General features: G+C 36.1%; 4 protein-coding genes and 1 non-coding gene across 8 annotated transcripts; 1 reads left to right on the forward strand and 4 right to left on the reverse strand.

Moving 5' to 3' along the window:
• Positions 1 to 3,682: 3,682 nt before the first annotated feature.
• On the reverse strand, positions 3,683 to 9,110 carry LOC116030227 (delta(14)-sterol reductase). Of its 2 annotated transcripts, XM_031272404.1 has the most exons (14): positions 8,986 to 9,110; positions 8,781 to 8,898; positions 8,639 to 8,709; positions 7,799 to 7,855; positions 7,364 to 7,455; positions 6,892 to 6,939; positions 6,639 to 6,759; positions 6,465 to 6,511; positions 6,199 to 6,280; positions 4,862 to 4,938; positions 4,609 to 4,728; positions 4,153 to 4,227; positions 3,902 to 4,058; positions 3,683 to 3,795 (listed from the first exon to the last, which is right to left on the reverse strand). In XM_031272404.1, the coding sequence occupies exons 1-13, from the start codon at positions 9,031 to 9,033 to the stop codon at positions 3,905 to 3,907; spliced, it is 1,110 nt and encodes a 369-aa protein (XP_031128264.1). In that variant the 5' UTR covers positions 9,034 to 9,110; the 3' UTR covers positions 3,683 to 3,795; positions 3,902 to 3,904. The 2 variants fall into 2 exon arrangements, with proteins under 2 accessions (XP_031128264.1, XP_031128263.1); XM_031272403.1 differs by having other exon boundaries at positions 3,683 to 4,058.
• Positions 9,111 to 11,626: 2,516 nt separating this feature from the next.
• LOC116028656 (histone deacetylase HDT1-like) lies at positions 11,627 to 15,238 on the forward strand. The gene is made up of 10 exons (XM_031270433.1): positions 11,627 to 11,736; positions 12,391 to 12,461; positions 12,550 to 12,767; positions 12,888 to 12,910; positions 12,994 to 13,026; positions 13,120 to 13,310; positions 13,911 to 13,943; positions 14,134 to 14,230; positions 14,741 to 14,867; positions 14,961 to 15,238. The coding sequence occupies exons 1-10, from the start codon at positions 11,724 to 11,726 to the stop codon at positions 15,022 to 15,024; spliced, it is 870 nt and encodes a 289-aa protein (XP_031126293.1). The 5' UTR covers positions 11,627 to 11,723; the 3' UTR covers positions 15,025 to 15,238.
• A 1,073-nt stretch (positions 15,239 to 16,311) lies between these two features.
• Positions 16,312 to 19,333, reverse strand: LOC116030203 (splicing factor U2af small subunit B-like). 3 transcript variants are annotated; one of them, XM_031272378.1, is made up of 7 exons: positions 18,984 to 19,333; positions 18,773 to 18,859; positions 18,609 to 18,690; positions 17,898 to 18,024; positions 17,293 to 17,805; positions 17,139 to 17,149; positions 16,312 to 16,649 (listed from the first exon to the last, which is right to left on the reverse strand). In XM_031272378.1, exons 1-5 carry the CDS (start codon positions 19,218 to 19,220, stop codon positions 17,319 to 17,321), a joined length of 1,020 nt encoding a protein of 339 aa, XP_031128238.1. In that variant the 5' UTR covers positions 19,221 to 19,333; the 3' UTR covers positions 16,312 to 16,649; positions 17,139 to 17,149; positions 17,293 to 17,318. The 3 variants fall into 3 exon arrangements, with proteins under 3 accessions (XP_031128238.1, XP_031128237.1, XP_031128235.1); XM_031272377.1 differs by lacking the exon at positions 17,139 to 17,149 and having other exon boundaries at positions 18,984 to 19,332; XM_031272375.1 differs by having other exon boundaries at positions 16,312 to 17,149; positions 18,984 to 19,332.
• Positions 19,334 to 20,578: 1,245 nt separating this feature from the next.
• TRNAA-AGC lies at positions 20,579 to 20,651 on the reverse strand. The gene has a single exon. It is a non-coding gene; the product is annotated as a tRNA-Ala (tRNA).
• Positions 20,652 to 22,114: 1,463 nt separating this feature from the next.
• On the reverse strand, positions 22,115 to 26,519 carry LOC116028591 (AT-hook motif nuclear-localized protein 7-like). Its single transcript, XM_031270351.1, has 5 exons — positions 25,819 to 26,519; positions 25,266 to 25,333; positions 25,008 to 25,139; positions 23,627 to 23,788; positions 22,115 to 22,867 (listed from the first exon to the last, which is right to left on the reverse strand). The coding sequence occupies exons 1-5, from the start codon at positions 26,258 to 26,260 to the stop codon at positions 22,529 to 22,531; spliced, it is 1,143 nt and encodes a 380-aa protein (XP_031126211.1). The 5' UTR covers positions 26,261 to 26,519; the 3' UTR covers positions 22,115 to 22,528.
• Positions 26,520 to 27,330: the final 811 nt, after the last annotated feature.

The following is a 27,330-nucleotide window of genomic DNA, read 5'->3' on the forward strand; positions in this document are numbered from 1 at the left end:
CTTGTGTTTTTATGTAGGTTTTATAGTTAATTGTGTGATAAAATGTTGTGTCCAATGCTTATTTCCTTGTTTTCATATTTAAAAAAGGATAATGCTTGGTTTAGATGTTTTTGATGTGTTTAGAAGTGCATTAGAACCATTTGGGAGCAAAAGCCAATCCAAAGGAGCCAAAGAGTTGTAATTCCCGCTACCATGGCGACACCTCGGTAATTGGACCATATCTCAGCCTAGGAATATCCAAATGAGGTGATTCTTGAACCATTGTAAAGAAGACTTCAAGTGCTACAACTCTTATGAAGACATAAAAGTGCAGTTCGAAAGGGAAAAGGGTCAAAATTAGGCTGCAAGTCGAAACTGTGTTGCAGGCAGATTCTCGACGCGTCGAGAGTTGGCAGAATGCCAAGATTTTGGTTCGGGAATATCTCGACGCGTCGAGAAAAGTCCTCGACGCGTCGAGAAATCGCAGATCTGAAATTTCTGCTGCTCTGAAATGTCTGTTTTGCCCCCCCCCCCCCCACCATTCTCCACCCACTATAAAAGCATCATTTTCTCTTCAAACCCTAAGCTTGGCTGCGGATTTTGGACAAAGGAGAGCAAGAAAGGGAAGCTCTCATCTTCTCAAAGAGCTTGAAAGGAAAAATCAATTGGAGAAGAGAGATCAAAGAGAAGAGCTTGGATGCATCATTCGGGAGAATTTCTTCCTCTCTTTTCTATTTTAAAGCTTTATTGTATATTTGTTGAATCTATTTTAGCCATGATAGGCTAAGCTTTTCTTTGGGATTTTTGGATTGATAAGTGTTTATGAACCTATGTGCCTAGTTCTTTAATTGCTTGAATGAAATATCTATTTGGGTTTATTACTTGTGTTGTAATTGTGGCTTAATTTCTTGATGCTTGTAGTTAAAGATCCTAATTACTTGTTTCATTGCTAAATTTGTCTATGAATTAGAGCACCCACAATTGCACTTGATTCTTGTACCTCGAGAGATGACATGTTGATTAAGGGATTTATTGTGAATAGCTCACGAGAGTGAGTATTCCAATTGTGAATAGCCCACGAGAGTGGGTATTCCATTTATTGCTTGTTCTTGATTATATGTTGTGAATAGCTTACGAAAGTGAGTATTCTAATTACCTTGTTTTGGGATTGAATTACGAGAGTAATCTTTCCCTTTTAGATTGCAATCATCCACACTTGTTGAACCCGAATGATTATTTCACTTTAGATTGGCACTAGGTGATTAAACACTTTGACACCCAAAAATCCCGCTCTTAATCTATTGTATATAAAAGTCTGTTTGCCTTGCTTCATTTATTTTGTTTTCATAATTATAGATAAATACCCATTGTTAACGTAGGAATAGCTTCTCGTGAATTAATTAGTAACTAGTGCTTGATACCCCGCTTCCCTGTGGATCGATAACCCCGTAATACTCCGGGTATTTGCTTGTACCTAAAAAAGGCTACGACCACGTACGCCTTGCTCATATCGAGCTTTATCGCTGCAAACCCTTCCCCTCCTTGTATCTTCCTCTTCATAAAATGATGGGTCTCAAATGCCATCACATTGTCAGTGATTAAACGCCCTGACACAAAAACACTCTGATTCAAGGAGATTAGCTCATGCAGCAATGACTTAAGCTGGTTTGCCAGAACCTTCACCACTATTTTATACAACACATTGCACAACGCAATGGGCCGCAGGTCTCGCATGGTTTCTGGCCGCAGGTCTCGCATGGTTTCTGGCCGCTCCTTCTTAGGTATAAGAAAAATGTTGGTCTTGTTAATCCCTTATGGTAGCGTGCCTGTTTCCAAAAAACGCCTACATAACATAAAGACATTTGTTCCCACAATGTCCCAGAAATTTTGGTAGAACCCCAGGCTCATCCCGTCAGGTCCAGGCGACTTGTCTGGATGCATACTCTTCACTGCCACCCACACTTCCTCTGAGGAGATCGACCGTAGGAGCATAGCATTCTGGGCGCTAGTGACACGCCCAGTGATACACTCCAGAATAGGGCGCATATCACCTTGATTAGTGGTAAACAAATCCTCAAAGTATCCCACCATATGCGACCCCAATTCGACCGAGTCTGTGATCCAACGTCCACTATCATCTCGCAATTTGGTTATGGAATTACGCCTTCTACGCCCTTTGACAGAGTTATGAAAGAACTTGGTATTCATGTCGCCTTCCTTATACCAGAATTCATTCGCCCTGTGACGCCAAAATGCACTCTGCTGCTCAAGAATCTCCAAGTACATCCTTTGAACCTCCCACATCTCCTAGTGACTCCGCATACCTCCACGCGAATGTAAAGCCTCCAGTCGCGCCCTACAACGTTGTAACCTGCCAGCAAAGTCCCTCACCCGCCCCCTACCCCACACCATCAACTCTCGCCCGCACCACTCAATCTTTTGTAAAATCCCAAACCCTAGACCACTATCTCAACACCTTCGATCCCCACCACCTCCCTACACATACACATACACATGTTATATATTCACTTATTTTCAAATTTGATTTAGGTGGAGAATTTATATTTTATACGCACATAATTTCACAACACAAGGCATAAATTCATAAATAAGACACAATATATTGTGTTGCATAACTACTAATTTGTTCCAAATACAGAATTCATACTCTTAAGGTACAGAATTATGTAACATAAAACATAGAATCTGACAACACAAGACATATACACATGCTTTACAGTATTAAAAAAAAAAAAAAAAAACCCTTGAACAGCACACTGTCGCCGTCAAAATTAAAAGTCAAAACTATGTTGTTTAGAGCTAGGTCCGCAGTGCACTATAGACCCTAATCCACGGTATAACAATTGTGAATAGCAAATTATACAGTAGACCAAGGTCTACCTTGTATTGTGAATCCTCGTCAAAAAAAATAACATTCAAATTTTGTATCTGTAGTTGACACATTTTATACGTGCAGTTAACATTTTATGTACTTTTATACCTGCAGTTAACATTTTATGTACTTTTATAAACAAATTGGAAGCAGTTAACATTTTATGTACTTTTATAAACAAATTGGAAGTACATCACGTGATAATTACAGACACAAACTTCTAATTGCAGTTGCAGGTACAAAATATGTTAATTGTAGACACATGACATGTTAACCAACATCTTATGCAATTAACATATTCTGTACATTTAACAATTTATGTGTCTCTAGTTATCATGTTATGTGCCTTCAATTTGTTTACATGTACAAAAATTGTTAACTAAATACAGAATGTGTTAACTGCAGACACATAATTTCTGGATCATGGACACAATTTTTAGACCACGGTTCACAATACAATATGAATCCTGGTCCATCGTATAATAACAATTGACTGCGGTAAATTATACCATAGACCAAGGTCCATCTTGCATTTGGACCCTAATCCAAAATGACATTCAAATTGTGTTTGCTATTAACATATTATATGTCTATATTTAATAAATTATATGTTTGTAAATAAATTGAAAGCACATGCCAAAAACTTTGTGGTCTAGTGACACCCGGTGTCCCGGTTTACACTCTCACATGGATAATGTCTCAGTGGAGGCAACTGTTGACTCTTTGTGCTTCAATAGTACTCAGAAAAAAAAAAAATTGAAAGCACATAATATATTTTATTTTTTTTTTTGAAAAAAAAAACATAATATATTTCACAATTCACAAGCCGGATTCTAATTCAGCGATAGTATGAAATGCACAGAATTTAAGCTTAAAACAGCTCAATCAGAAAGTAGAATCTGGACAACTAAAGTCGATATTTCCTGCAGTCACACAACAGAAATTAATCAGATCTACATCTCTATCTGCACATGCATTTGCATTAGTTTGATGATATCCCAAAATTCACAACAGTGAATGATCCCTCACCCGCTAATAAACATATGGCAATATCCTCCAAGGGACAAGCTTACAATATTCTTCCCAAACTTCTTTATACTTCTCAGCACAGCGGGCATCATCCCTTCTCTCCCTCCATATTAGCAAAATAAGAAGATATATGGGATAGAAGTATGGAACTAGGGAGCTGCATAGGAGGTTCATAGTGTACATCGGCATTTTGTCTTGTATATAAGTCATTAGTGTAACAGAAACTGAAATAAAATAAAGATGCTAGTTACCTTATTCCGCACGGTAAACTGAAGGAGAGGGCAAGTAACAAATCCCCTAGGTAATTACAATGCCGTGCAATTCCCCTTCAGAAATAAAACATGTTGACAAAGTTAGAACCATAATTTCAATCTCTGAAGAGAAGGGTGCAAAGAGAAGTTGGGAACTTTGTGTAATTTTCTGGAAATCCAAGCTTTCAAGCCTTGAAATTTGGCAAAGTCACTATTGTTTGCAGGCAAATTCGCTATATGCTAATTGGGTACTAAAAGTAATTCAACAGAATTAACATGTAGCAGCAACCAACTGACCTCCAATAATTTTATTAAATATCCAGCTGCAAGGTGGAAACCAAAAACATGGACCAGACTCATAATCATTTTGTTCGATTACAATGCTAATCTATAGTTATCAGTACCTGACAGATGTCAAGACCGCAAGAAATAATGGAAGTAAATTCAAAAGCTCACCAATAGCCAGAAGCCAGCAATTTCCCCCCAACAACTTTTGGAGGCATCCCCCATATTGGAGCTTTAGGGTTCTTTTTGAAGACATGCTTCTGCTTGTTTGCTCCTCTAAATACACGATACCTTTCCATCCAAAATAAGGTTCTAGATTAAGAGGAAGTTAAACACGGCAAAAAGAACTCCATATTCCATATGATTGCAATAAAATGAGTGTGACACAAACTAAGAGAGGAGACTTCAGTACAAAAATATTTACCCAATCACGAAAGAAAGACAATTGGCAATTAAAGCAGCTGTTGTTAGCTCCACTTTGTTGCTTAAAAGCCACCAACCCTGAAGCAAATGAGAAAATCAGTCATCACCACTGTTACATAAGACCCCTTCTCTTTTTCAAGATACAAAGAAGCAGAAATTGGAATTGACGATAAACAGGTGACCAGGTGGGCAAGTGTAAAGCTTAATGGTAACTGTAATAAATGGGAGAGTCTACGATACATTAAGAGTATCATGCCTCATTTTTTTGGCACTACAGCATTTCTAACTTTGGTACTATATTTTCTTCAGTTAGAGTTATAATCTTAGCCCATAGCATAAACCCAAAGAAATAGTATGAGATGGTACCATAAAAATTTAGCTTTGATACAATAATTTCTTCAATTTGGTACCATCTGATATTATCTTTATGGATATACTATGTTTTTTACGTGCTACCAAACTCAGGAGCATATGGTATCAAAGATAAAATGTTGTAGTACATAAAAACTTGAGGCACTCATACCTCACAAATCAGGTTGTTATCTGGCTAACTTTAAGTTCATAGGGCATTTCATATTAACTAAAAATGTCAAGGAAATCTAGAAGAATAGATTGAACTTGTCATATTTTCTTGTATTTTGCAAAGAAAGAGAATCTATTTAGAGTTTAGTAAGAAGAGTAATGTGTTGGGCATCACGGCAATTTTACTTTGTAATTTACGATATATATCTATTAAAAGCATATGGTGTTAGTGTATCATGTTAAGATATGAGATGCAACTTCTTTCATATGTGATGAACAAATTCTCTTTCTTTATTATACTTAATTCCTGCAAGTTTCATCACCAAACAATTCAAATTCAAACCTGATTTATCCTTCCATTTCTTCAGTAACAATCAAACTTCACTCCTAGCCATTGAATCACTATAAACAGGATTATTTGCAGGATTACACCAGCCAACCAATTAGCTCCTAAAACTTTGAATTAGCATTTAAGCCTTAGGCTTTGTGTGTGAGCATTCTATGCCAGTTCTTCTATCCTATATAAATCTTTTTCAACAAATGAGATTCAATTGTGCAAAGCCATGAAGGAGAAGGCCAACTAATTGTCTATGTATATTTGCCATCCATAAGTTGGAAAACGGTTGGTGAATCTGCTGTGGCATATCAAAACAATGTAAAAATGGTCTCATATGGAATGCACTGTCCAGATTTTGAATGCCAAAATCCATCCACTTGAAAAGAAAAGATGATAAAAGAGATAATTTTATTATATGAAATTATGAAGACAGAAAGTGAGGATTTCAAATAACTAAAGCACCACTTAATTTTATATACCTGAATGCTGAAGGTGAAAGGGATCCACACTAGATCGCCAAAAACCAGCATGAACCCCAGTCTCTCCGCAATTATATCCCATCTAGAAAGGATGGTCAAGAATAAAATAATTACACTTGCAAATGGGAAAAATAAGAGAATGGTTAAATAATTCCAGATAGAAGGAGAAGCGACAAAAGGAGAAACAATGACACTAAGATATAAAGCTCAAGATAAATGAAGCATATAATTCTAGCATTACCAATACAAGTAATTGATATACTTACGTGGAGGTCATAAATTCTTCATAGATGAAGTAGTCGATAATATACAGCTGCAATAAATTGAGAAAATAAGAAGATATAACTGTATAATAATGGAATTTACAAATACACAAAAACATAGTGCTATTAACATACTGTACAAGATACTTATCAAAAAAAAAGAATAAAGGAACTTACGGCACAAAATAGCTGGTAGAGAACCATGGATCGGTTTAAGTTGCCTTCTTGAATACATTTTGCAAGAACTGAAAGATTGATAAGTAACCATCCCATCATTCCAGCTCTAACAAAGAAAAATCTACAGAAGAAAGTTTCATTACTTAACAAGCACATGACAATACATTCAAAAGGTTTCACGACTATTATATAATAGCACCTAAACAAGCATCACGTTAAGAAAATGAGCAGAACACTGAGATGAGATACATACTTGAGATCAATGCCCATGAATTGAGGATTAAGCTGTATCCCAAACCACCTATTGAGAAAGAATAGTGCAATGCATCAAATGGTGGTTCATGAAAAGTAATAAGGAGTAGCAAACACACATGGAATGCAATAACAGTGTAAAAACATATATCACCAGAAGAACAAGAGTCTCATAAGATCACATACATTTGAGAAGCACAAATACTTATCAAGAATTAGAAGCATATGTACTCTAGATGAATACTTACTAAAAAGATGAATAAGAATTGTCCACAGTTTACTCTAAAAGCTACCAACAAAAGCCAACTCATGATCAGTCAGCAGCATCAACTCAAATACTTGATCAGCAAGGCAAGTGATGTTGGATATAAAACAAATAAGCAGGGATGGAGAAAAGACATATCCCATTAATATTCAAACTCAAAGTCAAAAGGTAAAGCTAACTTCAATTAAGCAACAATCAATTGAATTACCAGTCATGGATTAAGTTCCCAGATACACGAGGCTTCAGAGATGAGCTGCGATCTCTGGACTTGCATCCAACAACATAGAGTGCCAAAGTTGCCTTGCATTTATGGCACAGAGAAAATTTAGGAGAAAATATATTGTAAATTTACAAGGGGAAAGAGATTTTAAAAAAAAAAAAGGGAGACTTTTTAGTAAACAAAGTTCTCACATATGAAAATTATGAAAATAGGTTTAAATAAAAAGAGGGGTATTCTGAATCATTAATCATGCAACACATGTTAAATGATTTAGAATCAACTTAGGCTAGTTGGCCATGACTGACTTAAAGATGGTGCTAGGTGGCAATAGAAATATGAATTTCTCTAAAGAAACTGTTACAGATCTAAATTTCACTGCATTGGGGCAAATAATGAAACCAAGAAGTGGAGACTGAAACTTACCAAAAAACTGAATATAAATGTTGTAGACAAAAGCTCAAGCCCTCTGTCTGCTATTGCCTGCAAGAATTAGGAGGACATAAAGTTGCAAACTTATTTGAAACAATCAAATATGAAAATCTGAAACAACATGCTCCATTTGATTCAAAGTTTAAGTGATTGTAGCATATCTGAGAGCTAAGATAAAAGCTCACATGATTTAAATGGCATGCTTATAGGACTATAGGAGACCATCAAAGTTTAGTGTACAGGGAGTAGATGCCACTTTTAAGCAATACTAACTTTCAAGTTTCATTGCACTTGACATTGGCTCAGGTAGACAAACAAAGTATGTTGCTTTCAAACTGTAAAAACTTCCAGAATATGCTCTAAGAAGGCAATATCTACAATCAGTCTAATTACAAAAGTAAATGGATTAAAGGAATAGTAGTAACTAGTAACTATACTAAGAAGGAAGAATAATTTGGGCATTCTATTTCAACAACACTTCACCAATGACTTCATGTTCCAATCCCTATGGGTCTTAATATGCAATCAGTCTAATTGCAAAAGTAAATGGAATAGTAGTAACTAGTAACTATATTAAGAAGGAAGAATAATTTGGGCATTCTATTTCAACAGCATTTTGTCAATGACTTCATGTTTCAATACCATGTTACAAAATGGGTCTTAATTACTTCATCTGATTTAAGCTCCAAATTGCATCATTTTCTCAGAACAAATCAGCACAACTGGTAAGAAGCTAGGATGAGCAGATGCTATAAACAGAGGAACGCAATTACTATATGCTTGCAAGATCGAGGATTTATCATCTGTTTAAAACAAAATCAGTGAAGTACTTACAGTAGGCGATACAAGACCCATCCATGCTCCAACCCCAAGTAGCAAAACGAACAGAAGAAGCGATAACAAACCTAAAATTCACAAATTTCAATAAAAAAAAATCCACTGAAGCCAAAGTATAATATATTACACAAGTATGTACCATTGCAACGATAGTGGAGGCGAGTGCCATCGGACAAGGTGACGCCGGGAACGAGCTTTCCGGGAAGAAGAGATCCAACAATTGCCAGATAAACGAAGAAGGCGAGTAGCATGGCAGCCTAATTTAGCAACACACCATCAGATATATATACATTAATACATACATACAAACAATAGAGAGGGAAAGTAAAGGAAGTGGCAGAGACCGAAGTCCACGAAGGGAGTAGAGCGTCGAGCAGGTGATTGAGATCCATCGCCAGATTCAAATTTTCTGTCTCACTATCAACTCACTGAGCGTCTCAGACCTTAGTCTGCATTCTGTATAACTCCGCTCGACATTCAAGATATTAAAATGACAAATAAGCAATGTTGTTACTTTTTTTCTTTCTTTTTTTTTTTTTTTTTTTTTGGTTGAGTTGGATGATTTTAGTAAAAAAATATTTTGAGTTAATTTTATAAGAATTGTAAATTTTTAAATTTGTAGTATTTATAAATTAATTTATTATTTTAATCATTGATTTACAATGGATCAACAAAATTAATAATCAATGGTTGATTCTCAAGATTTTGTTTTTACTATTTGAATGAAAGAGATAAACCAACTCATATTTTCTATAGCTGATTACCTCAGTTTGTATATGTAATGAACCATTTCAACAAAAGCAGGAAAAATAAGAAGATATAACAGAATCGAAGGGGAAAGAAGAAGTGCACAATTGCAAGGAGGAGAAGAAGTGTATTGAGGGAAGAAGAAAGAAATTGAGAGTTCAATTCATACTTCAAGCATAATACTCCAGTACAATTTATTACATATTTATACTAGAAGAAGGGAAATATCTAGTAACAAATCACCAACAAACTAACAATCACAAGAAGTGAAACGACGTCGTTTTTGGATATTACTGCTTCTGTCGGTTCTACGTGTTGGCTCTGCTTCTTATTCTTTCCTTCTAATTTCTCGGGGTGTTAAAGTACATTCCGTTTAACATATGCTTGTCCCTAAGGATCAAATACGGAAAATTGAATGCACTACCATACAAGGGTAATGAAGAGATTAATTTGTCCATCATCAAGTGCCAATTTTTTGTAAAGTTTTGTTCAAAATTTATGCCTTGTTGAGACACCCTCGCTGCAGGGTTAACGTGTAGCATATTACTGTAAAAACTCCATAACTTATGAACAAGACTTCTCAGCCATGTCAGAACAAGAATATGTAAGCACCAAATGCCTTCCCAACACACTTTCCAAACCAGAGAATATAAGAATTTTGCAATCGATGGTCGACATAACAAATACTTGAAATTTCACAAGTTCTTCCATGGCCAAGCAAACAAGGTTGCATCTTTTTTCCCCATAAAATTATTGCAGCAGTGGTGTGGTGCTTGCCAAGCATTTCATTCACAAGTAGTTGTCGTTCACTAAGAGTACCAAACACCAAATATTTGTTACAACAATAATAATATTTCTCGAGCTTCTTGCTTCGCTAAAATGGTCGCCCTCGCCGGAAAATGCCGCCGGTCGCCTGAAAATGTCGTCGTTGGCCGAAAAATACAAATAACCTGTTAAAAATGGGTTAATTGTTTGTTTTTTTCCCCCGGTTTCAATGGCTTAATTGCTTTGTTTTTTCAAATTCAATGGCTTATTTGGGGGTTATTTGAGTTCGATGACTTAATTGCTTTGTTTTTCGAGTTCAATGGCTTATTTGGGAATTATTTGAGTTGGATAGCTTAATTGCTTGTTCTCAAATAGTAAGATAACTTATTTGTAGTTTATCCCAAAAATAAAAAATAAAAAGTTCTGAAGCCATATGACGCATTACAGGAAAATAAAATTTAAAAAGCGTCAGGGAAGACTCGCGTTGTTTGAGTTGGCCTTTGTTTTTTCTGTTACCTGTGGACCCATTAAAACCCAAGACTTCTAGGATAAAAAACTACCTCAAAAACTTATCCCCCACACTAGTTAAAAGCTTGCATTTAGTTTTTTGGTCTTAAAAAATCAATTAATATCCACAAGTCTGGATGCTCTGATATTGATTAGAGCTGTCGAAACGGACCAGCATGACGGGGCCGCCAAAGCCCGCCATTTGGTGGGAGCGGGCTAAAAGGCCCACCAAAATATGGGCCTATGGAAGGTAGGCCCGACCCGCCTTAAGCCCGCGAGTCATGATTGGGGCCCGCTAAATTATAAAAATTTTAAATTTAAATAAAATTTAATATAAAAAAGTAATAAGTGTATACTAATGTTTTTGAACTTGATTATATATATATATATATATATATATATATATATTATCATTTTTAGTCAAGATCTTGTGGCCTAGTGGTATCCGGTGTCTCGGTTAACACTCCCACATGGATGATGGGAATGGGCTCGAGCCTCATTGGACTCAATTGTTGGCTATATGAACAGCGTAGCAGAGTCAGTAATGCTCAAAAAATAATATCATTTTTATTTTAATAATTTTTTTATTATACATTTGGGGGGTCTCCACCGGCCCAAGTCCGTCCTATCCTTTTCGCGGGCGGGATGGGCTAAATCCGTTTTGACGCGTATAAGGGCATCCACATTGATGTATATTGGGGGTTAATGTCAGAAATCAAGCTGACATTATTATTTTACCACCATCTGCTGTTGTGCACATTTCGCGCACAGCAACAGCCCATGCGGCCGCGTGCAGTGCACGCGCCTGACACATTTAATTTTCTTTTTAATTTTTATTTTTAAATATCAGATTTTTTTTATCCCCTCTCATTTTCTTATCGCCGATGCTCTAATTTTAATGCTCTTACGTGGCATAGTCTGCGAAATACGATATCGTAGTCTTCTATGTAATATTGGTTTCTTAAAGGTTAAAACCCATTTTCCCTTCCCACTTACACCCAAAAACCCTAGCCAGCTCCAGTTCTCTCTAAACTGAACTTCCTTGCTTTCTCAGTCGCTGAAAATGGAGTTTTGGGGTAACCCTCTCTCTGTTTATTGAAATTTCTTTTTTTCCTTTCGCTATTATTACATGGTGTTGTCTATATTTGTGTTATACATGAATGTGTTGTGGTGCGCCAAATAGTCTATGGCTCTATGCTGAGTGTGACTGTGCATTGGGTTGTCATCTGTAAATTTTGATTGTTTTGCTTACTATTTTCTTTCTTCTTCTTTTTTCCCCTCTGTTTCTACATTGTTGAGGCAAATAAGTGTTTTCTTTAAGAATGAGTATTTCGATTGCTGCTTGATTGTTTAAGTAAGTGGATAATACTGCTGCAATAATGCTATGATTACAAACTGAGTTGGATACGTTACATTTCATTTCTGTCTTATATCTGTTACCGAAAAAATTCTGTTTGAGAGTGGGGTTTAGGATTACTGCATACTGCATATTAAAGTGAAATGAACTTTATCTGTTCATTTTGTTGTCATTTTATCTGCTCATATGTAATAATTAGTTGTTTTAGTGTTCTGTGATTCAATAATAAATAAGTAATGTGTAAGGAATTGTGTTCTGGTTGCAATATACCTTTGATTCTGATATCCCACTATAAGTCCATAACCAATGCTTTCAATTGTACCATTGAGCAACTGTACATTCTTGGAACTTGTTTAACATCTTTGATGTGTAGGTGTTGAGGTAAAAAGTGGAGAGCCTTTCTCTGTGAAGCCTGGAGATGGCATGGTCTTGCACCTTTCACAGGTGCACTCAACTTTACAAAAGTTTTGTTATTGTCCTTTTTTATGTTTATTAATTTTTCTTGTTGCATAATATACAAATTGCACTGCAGGCTAATCTTGGTGAGGTGAAGAAACTGCATGGTTCTGAATCTGTTTGCTTGTTTGTGAATGTTGATGGGAGGAAATTAGTTCTTGGAACTCTTATCTCAGATAAGCTTCCCCAGCAACAATTTGACTTAATTTTTGATAAAGACTTTGAATTATCACACAACTGGAAGAATGGAAATGTCTACTTTTATGGATTCAAGGCTCAAAATCCAATTGCAGAATATCCTTTATCTTCATTTGCATTTTGTTTTGTTTTGTTTTTTAATTTTGAATGCCTTCTTTTTGGTTCAAAAACTGCTTAGCTTGCTGTTCATCCTTGACTTTATTTTTTGATGGTCACTGATGATGATGATCAAGAATCTGGTAAGTTTGTGATCTTACAAGACAAGCTATATATTTCATATTATAGATTTACGGACTGACTTCAAGTGTTTTCTTTTATTTAGATTCTGATGAGGATAGTCCCCTCACCTTCAAAGGTATGAAAGCTGCTGTTCGTGCTTCGTGCATTTATGAGTTATGACTGTGATGTTCATTTATCAGAAACTGTTTTCTTTTGAATTACTTCTCAGCTGAACCTGAGACTGATGTTAAGCCAGAGAAACAAGCTGGTCCAGAGAAGTCTGATGTTGCAAAGAGTTCTGTGTCGGATAAGAAAGTGAAAATTACGGAGCCGCATAAAGATGTGAAGGCTGAGGAAGATGAAAGCAGTGATGAAGATATGGTTTCTTCTGATGAAGATATGGATTCCTCTGATGGTGAGGTATGATGTGTATACCCATTAAGTATGTGTTACAGACTAATCAGCTTGACCTTAAATCTTTTTTTCATCTTTTTCTTTCTCAGTTTTCTACTATATATGGACAAGTTTTATCTCCCAAATGCTATATTGTGACTTGTACTACCACTTCATTGGTCAAACCTTTGGACACATTTAGATTTAAGTGGCCTTAATTGCTAAACTATTTGTGCCATCTCTTAGTATTTCCTGTTTTCGACTCAAGTTATTTTCTTATTCTAAATTGACTTTAGTTTTTGTGTGTGTGTGTTAGCATGTAAAAACAAATTTCCATAGTGATTTTATATCTGTTCTCCAAACTTTTTAACTGTTTCCTGGAGTCTCTTGTTTTTGACTTTGTAACCAAAGTATTCACTATGTGGTTGCATGTAGGAATGTTGAGTGATTGAATAGTTTGCTTGATTAAAACTTAAAAGTGCATTAGCAGTGTGAAACAGTAGATTTTGTATTTGTTTGTGAAGCTTCTAAGACAGATGCAAGTTTGGGTGCTATTTACATTTCTTAGGATTGTCAGTGACTTGTTATGTTCAACTCTTTCTCACTAAAACATTTGAATGCACTCAGGATGAGGATGAGAGTGATGAGACACCCAAAAAGGTATGGTAGAATTCATATCATGTTTTTAGGATTTCCATGGGCAGGGGGGAAATTTGCTGAGTCTACTTTAAAGCTGTGATTAGACACCAGAAATGGTGGGGCAAAAATCATATTTCATATGTTTCTTAAAGTTTCCATGGGCAGGGGAAGATAGTGAGTTTACTTTAAATCTGTGATTTATTTCTGTTAGGTTGAATCTGGCAAGAAAAGGCTTGCTGAATCTTCTAAGAAGACACCTGCTTCTGATAAGAACAAGAAAGCAAAATTGGAAACTCCTCAAAAAACTGGTTAGTCTCTTCTCCCTGCTTTATCCTCGATGCACTGAAAATTTCTTGTATGATGGTTTTCCCTTTCTTGAATGATGCACACCAATGTTGTTAAGGCAAATTTTCAAGGCAAGGCACCACCCGACTGCCTAGGCGACAATAAGTACTAAATTATGCAATAGTTTAAAATCAAATCAAGTTCATAAATCATAAACCAACATCAAACAATACTAAATATCAATACTCAATCATCCATCATTTCAATCCCTTGCCCTTCACCGCCAACATTATGGCCCTCACACCCCATTTGCTAATCATCTTCAACAACATCATCACCATTTGGAAAAGGATCTTCATCTTCTAATTCGTCCATCAAACCTCTTGCCTCACCCATTTCAGGGGAGGAGAGGTCGTTACGCGTTTGGTCTCCACCTACTGGACGCCTATGCGTTGCCTTAACAAAAATGATTCACACCACACAATTAACCTGCTCTTTAAGAAGGTTCTGAATTAGTTTGCAATTTGGTACAGGTGGCAAGAAAAGCAGTGTGCATGTGGCTACTCCTTACCCTTTAAAACAGGCTAAGACTGCTGCTAACAAGCCAAATCAATCAACTCCAAAATCAGCTTGCTCTCATGCCTGCAAGTCTTGCAACAGGTACATGCTCATTTGTAGTTATAAGGTGTCTTTTTCTATTCTTAAGTTTGATCAGTGTTGTGGTTATACATTTTTTCCTTCCATCAATTGCAGGACTTTTGGTTCTGAAGGTGCTCTGGATTCCCATACAAAGGCTAAACATAGTTCTGGAAAGTGATGAGAGCTTGAATGTCTCTGCATTGCTTATAGTCCTGGCTTACTCATTAGTTTTTGTGGTTCACCTAATGTAAAGGCCACTCTTGTTAGTCTTTTAGCTTGTAGCATTTTGGTACTGGAGAGTTGTCAGGTGGGCTGCTCTTGGGTTAAACAGGATCTAAAATTAATACTCATCTCTGCTTTATTTTAACTTCGGTGTGATTTATTTTATTTTATTTTATTTTTGTGTGGAGTGTCCCTAGTTTCAAAGTCTGCTGGTGTTTTTCGCATGATATCTCTAGTGTTGGTTTGAGAATATACTCCTACATTCGTGAGCGAGCAAATACCAATTTTAGTTTCAAGAGTAAAATGACAGTTTTGGTTCACATGCTAGTCACCTATTAGTTTAAACCGTATCAAAATTGTCACCTATTAGTTTAAACCGTATCAAAATTTAAAAATTTTAAAGGTATTTTCATTCTTTTCAAATTAAGATTCCAATTTGAACATTTTAGACAAAAATACTTTAAAATATTTTAGATTTCAACATGTTTTAAACAAATGGGTGATTGATGCAATGAAAAATAATAGTCGTAAATGAAAATTAGTAGAAATTAAACATGTGAACTGAAATTGTCATTTTGTTAATATTCGTGAGACCAAAATTGCTCTTCGTGAACACTAGTATATGACTGATGGAATGAATGGTGTTATGGTGTACTCAAGTCTAGTTTAAACAAGTTAGAATTACTTGTAAACTATTTGGTCAAAATTTTTTCTGACTGATTAAATTTAAACTCGAGTTGCTCATTAAGTAATTAAAACTTTAACCTTATAAATAAATATACATAATACATATACATAGTTGTAGTTTGAATTAAGCTAAACCTTATAAAAGTTATGAGCTGAATTCACACCAAATTTTTTAAACTCAAGTCACTATAACTACTTCTATCTCGAATTTAAGTTTCTGCTAACTTGAACTCAGCTTGGCTCTTTGCACCCGTACTCAAGGTGCTCACTATCTGGATGCTTTCAGCCATCTCTGGGCTGCATGTGAATTTGCCTCGCGACACGCAGAGGCGGAACAAAGAAAACAGCAACCATAATCAGGAGCAATGGCAATAACATTCCTTTTTTTTTTTTTTTTTAAATGAACAGAAGTCTGGCAAATTTTTTGTTAGTTAAAAAAATGTTAAATTTCTCCTTGTTTTACCTACTTTTATCTTGGTAGTCGGCTTCCACCTTCTTGCAATCAACTCTAACAGCCCAGGTAATGCTGAACACGATAAAACTTAAAGAATGGCAATGATAATTTAATAAATGTCCTTTATACTAACTTCAACCATGAAAGAGAACATAGTTTTTACTTGTACTCAACAATCTTAAATAACTGTTTATCTATTCAGCCAACACATAATGAAAACTTCTTAGAAAAGTTACTAGTAAGTTGTTTCTAGAGAAAAGCTTCTTGCTTCTTATACACTTGGACCAAACAAGCACCTATAAGCATAACCAGTGATGTGTCTCCCAGAATCAAATGGCAGTGCTTTAAGAAACAAAACATTGACAGGCCCCCCTTCACTTCTCAACCGACATCACACATGTTGAATCCTCAACCTTTTTTCTGCAGGGAAGACATCCAACCTGTATAGAAATACAATAGTGAGCTGCTAAAGATGAGGCACGATCACTGGAAAGCAGGAACCTTGAACCTGCACAACTTGGCAAATCCATTAGATTAAAGCCTTCTAATAAGAGTAATTTGATTTAATAATAATAACAATAATTATTATTATTATTATTATAACTGTATCCCCCCAAAAGCGGCAAAATGAAATAACCCTTTGGTTAGGGGTAGGATTTTGACTCCAAAAGAGAGGAAAATGTGTGTGCCCTGTCACTCCCTTGAAATATAAACCTAGAAATCTGATTTCATCCAAATCAATTGTAGTGGGTACAGACATACACCACAATCAAGCATTTATGGACTCAAGTTAATTGGAGGAGATTAATGAATTAAGCTTCCATAAGTTTCTTTGACCCCCTATTAAATCAAGTTAATGCTCTTTAGCATGTAATAGAAGGAAAAGTATAAAGGGGTTTTGCTTAATTCAATATCACAAGTCAGTGGACCTGTACTCCACCTGCACAGTGGAAAATGGGCAGTGAGCTATATTTTTCAAAATAGCCTAGTTTGTGCCAAAAAAAAAAATAAAATCTTTGGAGCATAAAAAGGTCAAGATCAAATGAAGAGAACACATTATAAGACCAAACTAGAGAAAGTTACCAGTAGTCATAACTTCCATTCTCAAACTATTTCTGTTGGGGATAATCATCATAACTCTGTTCTTGGTACTGCTCAGCACCATTGCTGCCACCAGTTTCAAATGTCTCAAAATCATTGTTTTTAGAAGAATCCTTATGTTCTCTTTCCCTATTCCACTGCTCAATCTTTGCCCTTCTCTCTTCACTACCTTCCCTAGTCACGGCAGTATTATCATTCTTTCCATAATCTTTCTGTTCCTTTTCCCTATTCCATTGTTCAATCTTTGCCCTTCTCTCAGCACTGCCTTCCCTAACTGGACTCCTATTTCTCCTACCTACAGGACTTCTACTTTGTCCACCTCTTCTTCTGGGACTTCTGCTTCTAGGTCTCCACCCCCTCTCATGGGGACGATGATCACCTCTCCTATGACCGCTATGTGAATGTTCCTCATGACCACGATGACCACGAGGGCTACGGCTTCTACTATGGCTGTGCCTTTGCCTGCTATTCCCAAATAACTGCCGCCTCAGCTCTCTTCAAATGAAAAGACAACCGATCAATCATCAAATACTTAAGGGAAAGAGCCACAGATGATATCTTTAGTAAAGAGAAAGAGAGAGACATACCGGCTTATCTTTTTCAGATGCATGAAGTTGCAGTAGCCACCTCGATTGCATACATTTTCCTCATACTGTCTACAAGTGGCTTCACGAAAATCAGTCACTGGAGAGAAGTCAACAATAATGGGACGTCCTATATGTGCAATTATGGCAATGATCAGTGAAAAATAAAAGCATCATTTTAGTTAGTAGAAATGGTCATGATACAAAGAACCTTGGTATAAGTAACAGTAATTGTGTGGTAAAGCAAACAATAAATGTCTTTTGATGCCTTTCTTTTTTAGTACTACCTCTTTTACAATGCAGTATATGTTCATAACTATTTTCTCAACCTACTGAAACACAAAGAGTCAATATCGCCTCCACTGAGGCTCGAACATACCCCTTCCATATGAGAGTGCAACCGGGTGCCACTAGACCACGAGGTCTTGGCAAAATGTCTTTTGATGCTAAACCCCCGGAATAATCTTTTGTTTTCCCACATGCTACCCTCCTACAGAAACCATCTGAACTGGCCTATTCTGGTAAGTATAAAAAAATAATGTTTCCTGAGATGTATCATGATTTCAGACCTTGGGAACAGTTGTAACATATTTTCTAGTGAAATTAGATAGTCCAATGTGGAACACCAGTGAATAAGAAAAGAATGGAAATGAAATTATGAAAACTAAACAATAAGTTCACAACTTAAAGAAAAATGAGTAGTACTAATTTAACCTGCATAAAATCTTCCTGAGAGACTTTGAAGAGCAGTTGCAGCATGCTCTTCTTCCCTAAACTGAACATATACATTACCCACCTAAAAGGAAGAAAAAACAAAAAACAAATTAAAAGAATTTTTTTAACCAAACCTTTTTCAAACCTCAGAGCTATAGCCATACCATGTGGTCAGCTAAATTATCACAGATGTTAAGATTCTCAATCTCTCCATGCTTGCTAAGCTCCTCAAACAAATCCTCGTAGAAGTCCTGTACGCTCGTAAGGATCGCATCAATTAGAAATCAGAATACGAATTCAATAACCTAAAAACTGAAATATTCAAATTAGAGATGAAAACCAAATTATGATTTTGCGCATAATAAATAATAATACCTCGAAGTGGTGTTGGATCTTGCGGGGATCGAGAGGTTGGCCTTGGGGGTCAACGCCAGGTGTGATCATGTCGGGGCGTTGGTACATGTTGGAGAGGAGAAGGGTGGGGCTGATGCTAGGCTTGGTGTGAAGGCGAGAGCAGCGATCGCCGTGCCGGCAAGCACCTATCTTGAAGTAGAAGGGGCAGTTCACCCTGTCCTTCTCCGTTCCGAATATCGACGCCAAGTGTTCCGCCATTATACGTCCGCCTGCTTTCTCTCTGTTCCTATTCTCTTGAATTCAGCTAGCTTACGACCTAAATTAGGGTTTCTCCATTTTTAGCTATTTAATTTGTAGGATTTCCTTTCCAGGTAAATTATGCCAAAGCCGAGGCTAATCTAGTCACCGTCACCAAACAGAATCTCGTACGGGTTATGTAGGCACGTAGCCAACCGCTTTATTAATTTAATTTAAATTTTATCTGAGTAAATTAAGAATCTTAAAAAGAATGGTAATTCCTGAGAGAAGAATGAAAAAATAATTTAAATTTTATTATTTTATTTGTGGGAATAGAATTATTAGAAATTTAAATTTTATTGTATTGTGTATATAGGAATTAAAAGGGAATATGTAATACAAAAACCAAAATATACATGTATGTTACAATAATGATAATAATAATATAAAAATATAAAATGAAATAAATTATATAATAATAACAATAATATTCTAAAGATATTATTATAATAAATTATAAATTAGTTAAATTTACACTATAATAATAATAATAATAATAAGTTTGGTTGGCGTGAGCGACCGTGCACTTTTGTCACTTAAGAGAGGTCAAGAGTTTGAATCTCTTCTCAATCTGACCAGCACTTTGTCCCTTAATTGAGATTAGTGTGCGTATGGTATGGACCTATATATAGTGAATTGAAATAGTACGTGTTTTGGAATTAAAATGATGCTTTAGTTTGTTATAATGAATCTATTGTGTTTATAAAATGAAACTAAATATAAGATGCGTGAAGAAGTGTAATTAAAATGACAATTCAATGTTACTATAATGAAACTAGTGTCTCCTTGAATCCCAAGTGCCTTCTCCCTTTGCACTCTTACAAGTATTTTTGTGTAGAGTGTAATTGCATTTTGGTCAGATTATATGAGTTGAGTTGAGTTCCAATTTTTCTGCTTCTTCCTTGAATTTCCTTTTTCTTTTCCAGCGTGGACCACCATGCTAACAATTTCAATACTTGTTTCCTTCCCTTGGAAATCAGATTAGGAAGAAAGAATGCATTTCCTGTCATGGTTATGCCAAATCTACCAATGCTTAACAATGAACAATAACAGAAGTTAATGATACCCCTTCAAGCTGCAATAACGTAATCAGTGTTCAAGGTTTAATTCCATGCTTCTGGTTTGCATCAGGAAAGTGTTCTGTTTCAAGTTACAAACAAACGAAAAAATGGAGATGCAGGGTATCGATACCCTTACCTCTCCCATGCTAAGCAAGCGCTCTACCATCTGAGCTACATCCCCAATTTGCTTCAATTTTAGGGTTTAGTGCTTATGGAAGTCTTCTGTTTCAAGTTAAAAATTAAACACAAACAGAAAAATGGAGATGCGGGGTATCGATCCCCGTACCTCTCGCATGCTAAGCGAGCGCTCTACCATCTGAGCTACATCCCCTACTGGCTGTTTGCTGCCTGTTATTTATACTTGATTCATCATTTGAACTTCTACCTCTATTAGATTAGTAATTTCCAAGAAAAGTAATTCCCAGTTCCGATTCCATCAATGCATATTATTCTGGTACAACGAAAACAAAAGGAACTCAACATCATTTATGTGTATGTAAATTTGATGATTTTTTTCAAAATAGTGAGATTTGTATTGATTTTTTTTTCATAAAGTGTGCACCAATTGTTGCAAAAAAAAAAAAATTATATACATATACACGCATATAATAACAAAAAAAATAAAATTGTAAGAGACGTGCCCGCCCAAACTAGATTAAATTAAATAGTCTAAAAAAATACCCCAATAAATTATACGCTGTTTACAAGGCATATGGAAACAAAATAAAATTGGAGCATTGAGCCTGCTACATTAAATGATATTGAGATTACCTAAATTTTAAATTTTGAATGGTAACTATTAATGATAAATAATAGATTAATTTTAATGGGGGAGTTTTTGAGAAGTTTTTTTGCTGACTCAAAATATTACTCTTTAACTATTATTAGTCATCTAACTCATTGACTCAAATATAACTCATTAGGAGTTGGAAGCTAATGAGTTAGATGAGAGAAAAATATTGGGATTCAATTACAATTAGAACCTAAATTTTTTCAAGAGGACAAAGAAATCTATATGTATAAGACATGCAATGCCCCTAATGGGCATGTTAGCATGTACATTTACACATTTTCTCAGTGCATGGGAGTAGTTGTAAGTTGACGATCACTCCCATTTTACATGCAGTTCGTTGTTAAATTAGAGCTTTTTTTTTAGTACTACGACTCTGTTACAATGTAGTATTTCTATTCAACCTGCTGAGGCACAACGAGTCAACAGTTGCCTCCATTGAGACTCAAACCCACTCCCATCATCCATGCGGAAGTATTAATCGGGATACCCGATGCCACTTGACCACAAGGTCTTTGGCAAAAAATTAGAGCTTTTGAAAATAGTAGAAATTGACGTTGAATTTTGGGACTCATAAAAAATTAAGGGAAAAAACCACAACTATTTGATTTCTTAACTTCTTTTATTAGTTGCTCAAAATAAAACATTTTTATTAGTTTATACGTGTATCAATATTCTCTATAGCTTGTTTATTAATAGCTAATACCAAGAGTCACCCTAAAAATGGTTATTCTTCTACAAAAGGAATAACTCATTCCTAAAATGTTATTTTCATATGTAAAATACAAAAACAAAAAATGAAATATATTTCCAAAAGTATATATCTTTAAAAATATATATATATATATATATATATTTCCAAGAATGTTTAACCATTCGGTCATTCCCAACCTATTTAATCAACCAAACATGTTGTAATTTGTAAATGCATAAATGATCTCATTGCCATGGATCAAAAGTAAAAATTATTGTGTCATGGTGCACCTTACTTCTTGACCACCACCTCCAATTAATCGAATCTGAATTGATTAAACATTCAAGACTATTCAAGATATTTTAGTACATGTGAAAACCAAAAGGCTAAAACCCTATGCCCATAACATCCATTTGAACTTTGAAGTAGGGATGCAATACTCTCCAAAGACTAATGGAAACTATTCAAGATAATAAATTGAAACTCCCAGACACAGACAAAAAGTTTTGGTAACAATAACCCTAACTGATGTCACTCAACTAGTAGAGTATTATATTAATGTTACAACCAAACAAGAAATTAAACATTGAAGAATTAGCCATCTTAACTAACAAATCATGTCAGGCTTTCAGAAGTGAAGATGATGAGCAAACCTAAGACTGAGCAGTTTTAAACTCCAATCAGTTGACGAGGAACCAACAAAGCATGGGCACCCGCATTACTCCTACTCCATATGTATCGACACGTTAATATCTGGATACGGTCTCTGATCGAATGTAGGTTCCGAGCCATTGCAATCGGACAAGTCTACGGATGTGGAGTTCGGGACATCTTTCTTGCTGTGGCTGTTGTCTGCATTTCCATGGCTTCGCATTGCTAACTGAGGCGGAGGAGTTGGAACCATGGATCCCGGAGGCGGGGCTTGGGATATAGGCCTGGCTGTCATTACGATATCTGAAGCAGATGCATTGTGAATGACGGGTGGCGCCATTTTATGCTCGGCATTTTGCTTCCTTTTATGTGTAGTCTTGTATATGTTTGGCGTGAAGCTTCCAACCACCATCTACCAAATTAATAAGCGTTAGGATCAAACACTTACCACTACGCCAAAAGCTATAGTTAGTTAGTAGTTAAAGCACAACTTTATTTCCTTATAAACCGCCATCAGATTTTCAAGAGGCAGAATGTTCAACCATTATTGCATGGACCATGGTCCACACAGCTGTGTGGACCAAAAATAAAAAGTACATTATTTTTGTACTGAAGATACATTATTTTTATACTGTAGGTACATTATTTTAGGATACATTATTTTTGTACTGAAGGTACATTATATATCAAATAATGTACCTTCAGTACAAAAATAATGTATCTTCAGTACAAAAATAATGTACTTTTTATTTTTGGTCCACACAGCTGTGTGGACCATGGTCCATGCAATAATTTGCCCAGAATGTTGGACTTGGCCCTTTAGTGGCCCCCGCCCAACAATCCCCTATCCACCAATTGATGGACTTGGCCCTTTACTGGCCTCCGCCCAACAATAAGAACTAGCACAAACATGCCAAAAGCTAAGCTAGTAACAAATGCGCAACTTTATTTCCTTATAGACTGCCATCACATTTTCGAGAGGCAGAATGCTGGACTTCACCCTTTACTGGCCTTTGCCCAACAATAAGAACTAGCACAAACATTCCCGGCATGAAAACTCTAGTAGAGGCTAGGAATCATGTTCAATTGCTAATCTAATCATATTATCTGCACGCTTAGCTTTCTACATGTAACGCTACGGAAGATGAGGAAGTTGAACGGAAAAACTTACTTGGATTGGGCTAGCAGCTGTTAGCAAACCGGCAATTCCACCACCAATGACCCGGCCATCAGGGCCTGCCAACGAAACACTCAATCCACCTGTTCTGCTCTTAATGCCACCATTTTCGGCAGTAGTTAGTGACCCAGTCAGTGTTAAGATCTCAAAGCGGCCCTGGATGGAATAATTTGCATGTAAATAAACATATTATTGCTAAAACACAAAATGCATAAACCAATAACGACGAAACTTTATACAAAATAAGCTAAATTTAAGAAATATCTGCAGTTACATCCATCCTAGACTATGCAGATCAAGCAAGATGTAAGATGTCAGCTCCTTAATATCTATCCCATTTTATAATTTTTAACTTCGATCACACTTCTAAAACAAATATATAACATGTGACAACCAAATCATGCCCTTCCAAACATTAATGAAGACTATAATTACAATATATGAACCATATAAGCCTTCTCCCAATCCTACCGTCCTAATTATAACTTAACTCTTTAATCTCATTTAATAATTCAGCTAATTGACAACAAGACAAGGAGGAGCAGTGACCTCCATCTCTTCAGAAAGACAAAGGATAGTAAGTAATATACTACAAAGATGTGATACAGAGCTGAGTCCAAAAATGTCAACATCCTTGAAGTTTAAGGTGGCTTTTTTAGTTTGTTTTGGGGTAAGGGGAAGGAGGGAAGACAACCGGATAAGAAATTATTATAGGAAGGCATTACCTTAACATGCTACATAGAACCAAGGAGAATAAATGACAGAAGTTGAAAATACTAGCAACTCATTCTCTCGCAACACTTTCATAGGTCATCCACAGCAAAAGTATATGTTTTCAAGTGCAACCATACATCAAAATAAGTTAATATCACTAGAACTTTCTTTTTTGGTTCGACCACAATGTGTCCTGAATAGGCCCTAACAACTATAGGAGACACTTTTAAGCCCGTAAGCCAGTTTTTCCATATGAAAAGGGGTTTTGAACTCCCGACTTCTCTTAAAGGATGAGAATGGATGGTCACTTATGCCAACCAAACTTCTCACAAAAATCAACAAAGTAAATGCGGGAACCTCTTAACCATACCACCCTCCTTACATCACTATCTTCGGTTTTGAGCTTGATAATACTCCGTACTGCTTTCCAAGTTTAACATATAAGTACTTAACACCATTCAAGAATTATATAGCATGGTATAGTCATCCCCGACACAACTATTGCCTTCACAGTCTCATTGAAAAAGCCAAAGAAGTAAAGAAAAGCCCCGATAACAATCACAAACACAAGCACTAACAGATAACAAATATCCAAATCAAAGGAAACAAACAATAAACATGGAAATAGGGAATGCAATATGAAATCTGAGCAAGATCGTGCCTCGTATGTCAGAGTACCCCCAGAAGAACCCGGCTGGCGAATGGTAACATTAGAAACAGCACCATTTGCAGAGAGAATACAGATCCCTCGAGCACCCCTTTGAGCAAATGAATATACTTTCCCAGCAACATCCTGCAGAAAAGCGAAAACTTCAGCAAATACCATTCAGATCTACATTAAAAACCCATCCTTTTTCCTACAAAATCAAGCCAATAAGGCATAAAAGACTAACATCACAAGGTTAAAATCAGAAATTACCTCTCCAGTATGCACAGTCACCACATGAGGTGTAAAATCCCCTCCAGCTGTGTTTGCAAACAATTCACCTTCATAGTTTAAAGTAGACCATACTTACAGTATATTCCAGGGAAATTTTTATTTTTTTTTTTTAAAAAAAAATCTATTAATGGTGTCATGTTGTACCCAACAATGAACTGAAATAACTACCGAAAAATAGAAAACGCCATGCCCATTTGGACCAGAAAAAACAGAAAATATGCCTCACAGATCCCCTCTTTAGGAAGGACAGAATGGCATCTCAAGGGAAAATGGAAATAAAATAAAAGAGAAACAAAAACATAAAAAATGAAAAAGGCAGCTGAGAAAAAAAGGGTATTAAACTTCAAATACAAGAAAAAGAACATGCTAGAGAAACCTAGAAAAAAAGAATTTTATAAAAATAAGAAAAACACTTATTTCTAAGTTCTGACCAAAGAACAACAGATCTTGAACAACATATGAAATATCAAAAAGTAAAAAAAGAAATGTGTTAAAGTCTGTGTGAAATTGAGAAAAATGTGTTGAAACTCACCCAAAGAGGCAAGCAATTGCCAGTTACTGGAAGCGGCGTGCCGACCGCGCCCTCTTTTGCCGGAGGAGTAATCCGAGGACGGCGGCGACGTCAAAGTAAAGCCCTGAGTTGGCGGTGACGTCATGCCGGCCGCCGCCGGAGAAATATACGGCACTCTGAGATTCCCCTCGGAATCATATTTTCTCGGCCGCCCTCTCTTTTTCTTACCCATCATTAGTCCGCCGCTGTCACCGCCTCCTCCGCCGCTGACGCCACCAGAAACGACGGCAGCCACCGGAGCTTCAGCCTGCGGGGGCCCCACGGTCCTCTCCATGCTCATGTTCACAGCCATCTGCATCACCTGCGGAAAGACCCCTCCGCCACCGCTGAGCGGCGGCGATTCACTCCCGGAGTTAACTCCGGCGGACCCAGTCTCGGTACTGTCTTTCTCCTCCATTTCCATAAATAAAATTGTTATGAGATGAAAGAAATAAAAGGGTTGGTTTTCGAAAGATGGCGCCAGAAGGAGAAGGGCTAAAATGGGGTTTGGGTTTTTGTACTTTTACTATCGCTAATATTTACTGCTAGCAGTACTTTGCAGTGGTTGCGAGTTTGTAAAGTAGAGTTCCCTCCATTAATGGCGTATGGAAAAACTCGAAAAAGAAAAATAAAGTGCCCAGTTTGTGTGGAAAAATATTACTGGTCTTGTCTCTGTCTGGCCCTGTATGTGCTACAAATATGCCCAGAATCATCACATAGACACATAAACAACCAAAATTGAAAATTGCAAATAAATTTTAAAATAAATAAATATCTGTTTCCCAAATTGCCCCTCCGCTTTTGTATTTTGATAATTTATTGATTAGAAAAGATTTGCTTTTTAATTTGGAGATTAAGAATTGTAATTAGAAGATATTTTGGAAAATATAAAAAATGATTAGAAATTCGATTTGTTTTCTTCTTTGCTTTGTTAGGTTCATGGTGCGATTTTGAGATGACCAATAGCATCAGGCCTCAATTTTTAAATGGCCTAATATTTACACCATTCATACTTATTCATACTTATTTGAAATAAAAATCATATATTTTACAATATTGATTTTAAAAGTTGCGCTTATACTTTTGGTAGGGCTTCATTTATTTATAAAAATGGAGACACATAAATAAATAAAAGGGCCCTAGTTGGGTTAGATATATATGTTTATTTTTAATTTTAATGTCCAATTCTACCACGGCAAGTCGAGTCGCTCATGCGTTAGCTACAGCATCGGGTCCCCTCTCATCTCGATCCTATTAGATCGGCAGCTGAAAAATTTTATTGTGGACCATGGTCCAACACGGTGTCGTTTCTTTTAATAAGAAAAAATGACACTGGTTCCATGTAATTAATTATGCTTGTATAACATATTCAGTTTCATTTTAGATACATTACAATTTCATTTCAGCACAACTAAAGTTTCAGTTTGTTTCAACTACAGTTTCATTTGACATTATACATACAATAGTCTTATTACAATGAGATATGTTATTGAA

Source organism: Ipomoea triloba, chromosome 9, assembly GCF_003576645.1.
Source record: "Ipomoea triloba cultivar NCNSP0323 chromosome 9, ASM357664v1".
NCBI lineage: Eukaryota > Viridiplantae > Streptophyta > Magnoliopsida > Solanales > Convolvulaceae > Ipomoea > Ipomoea triloba.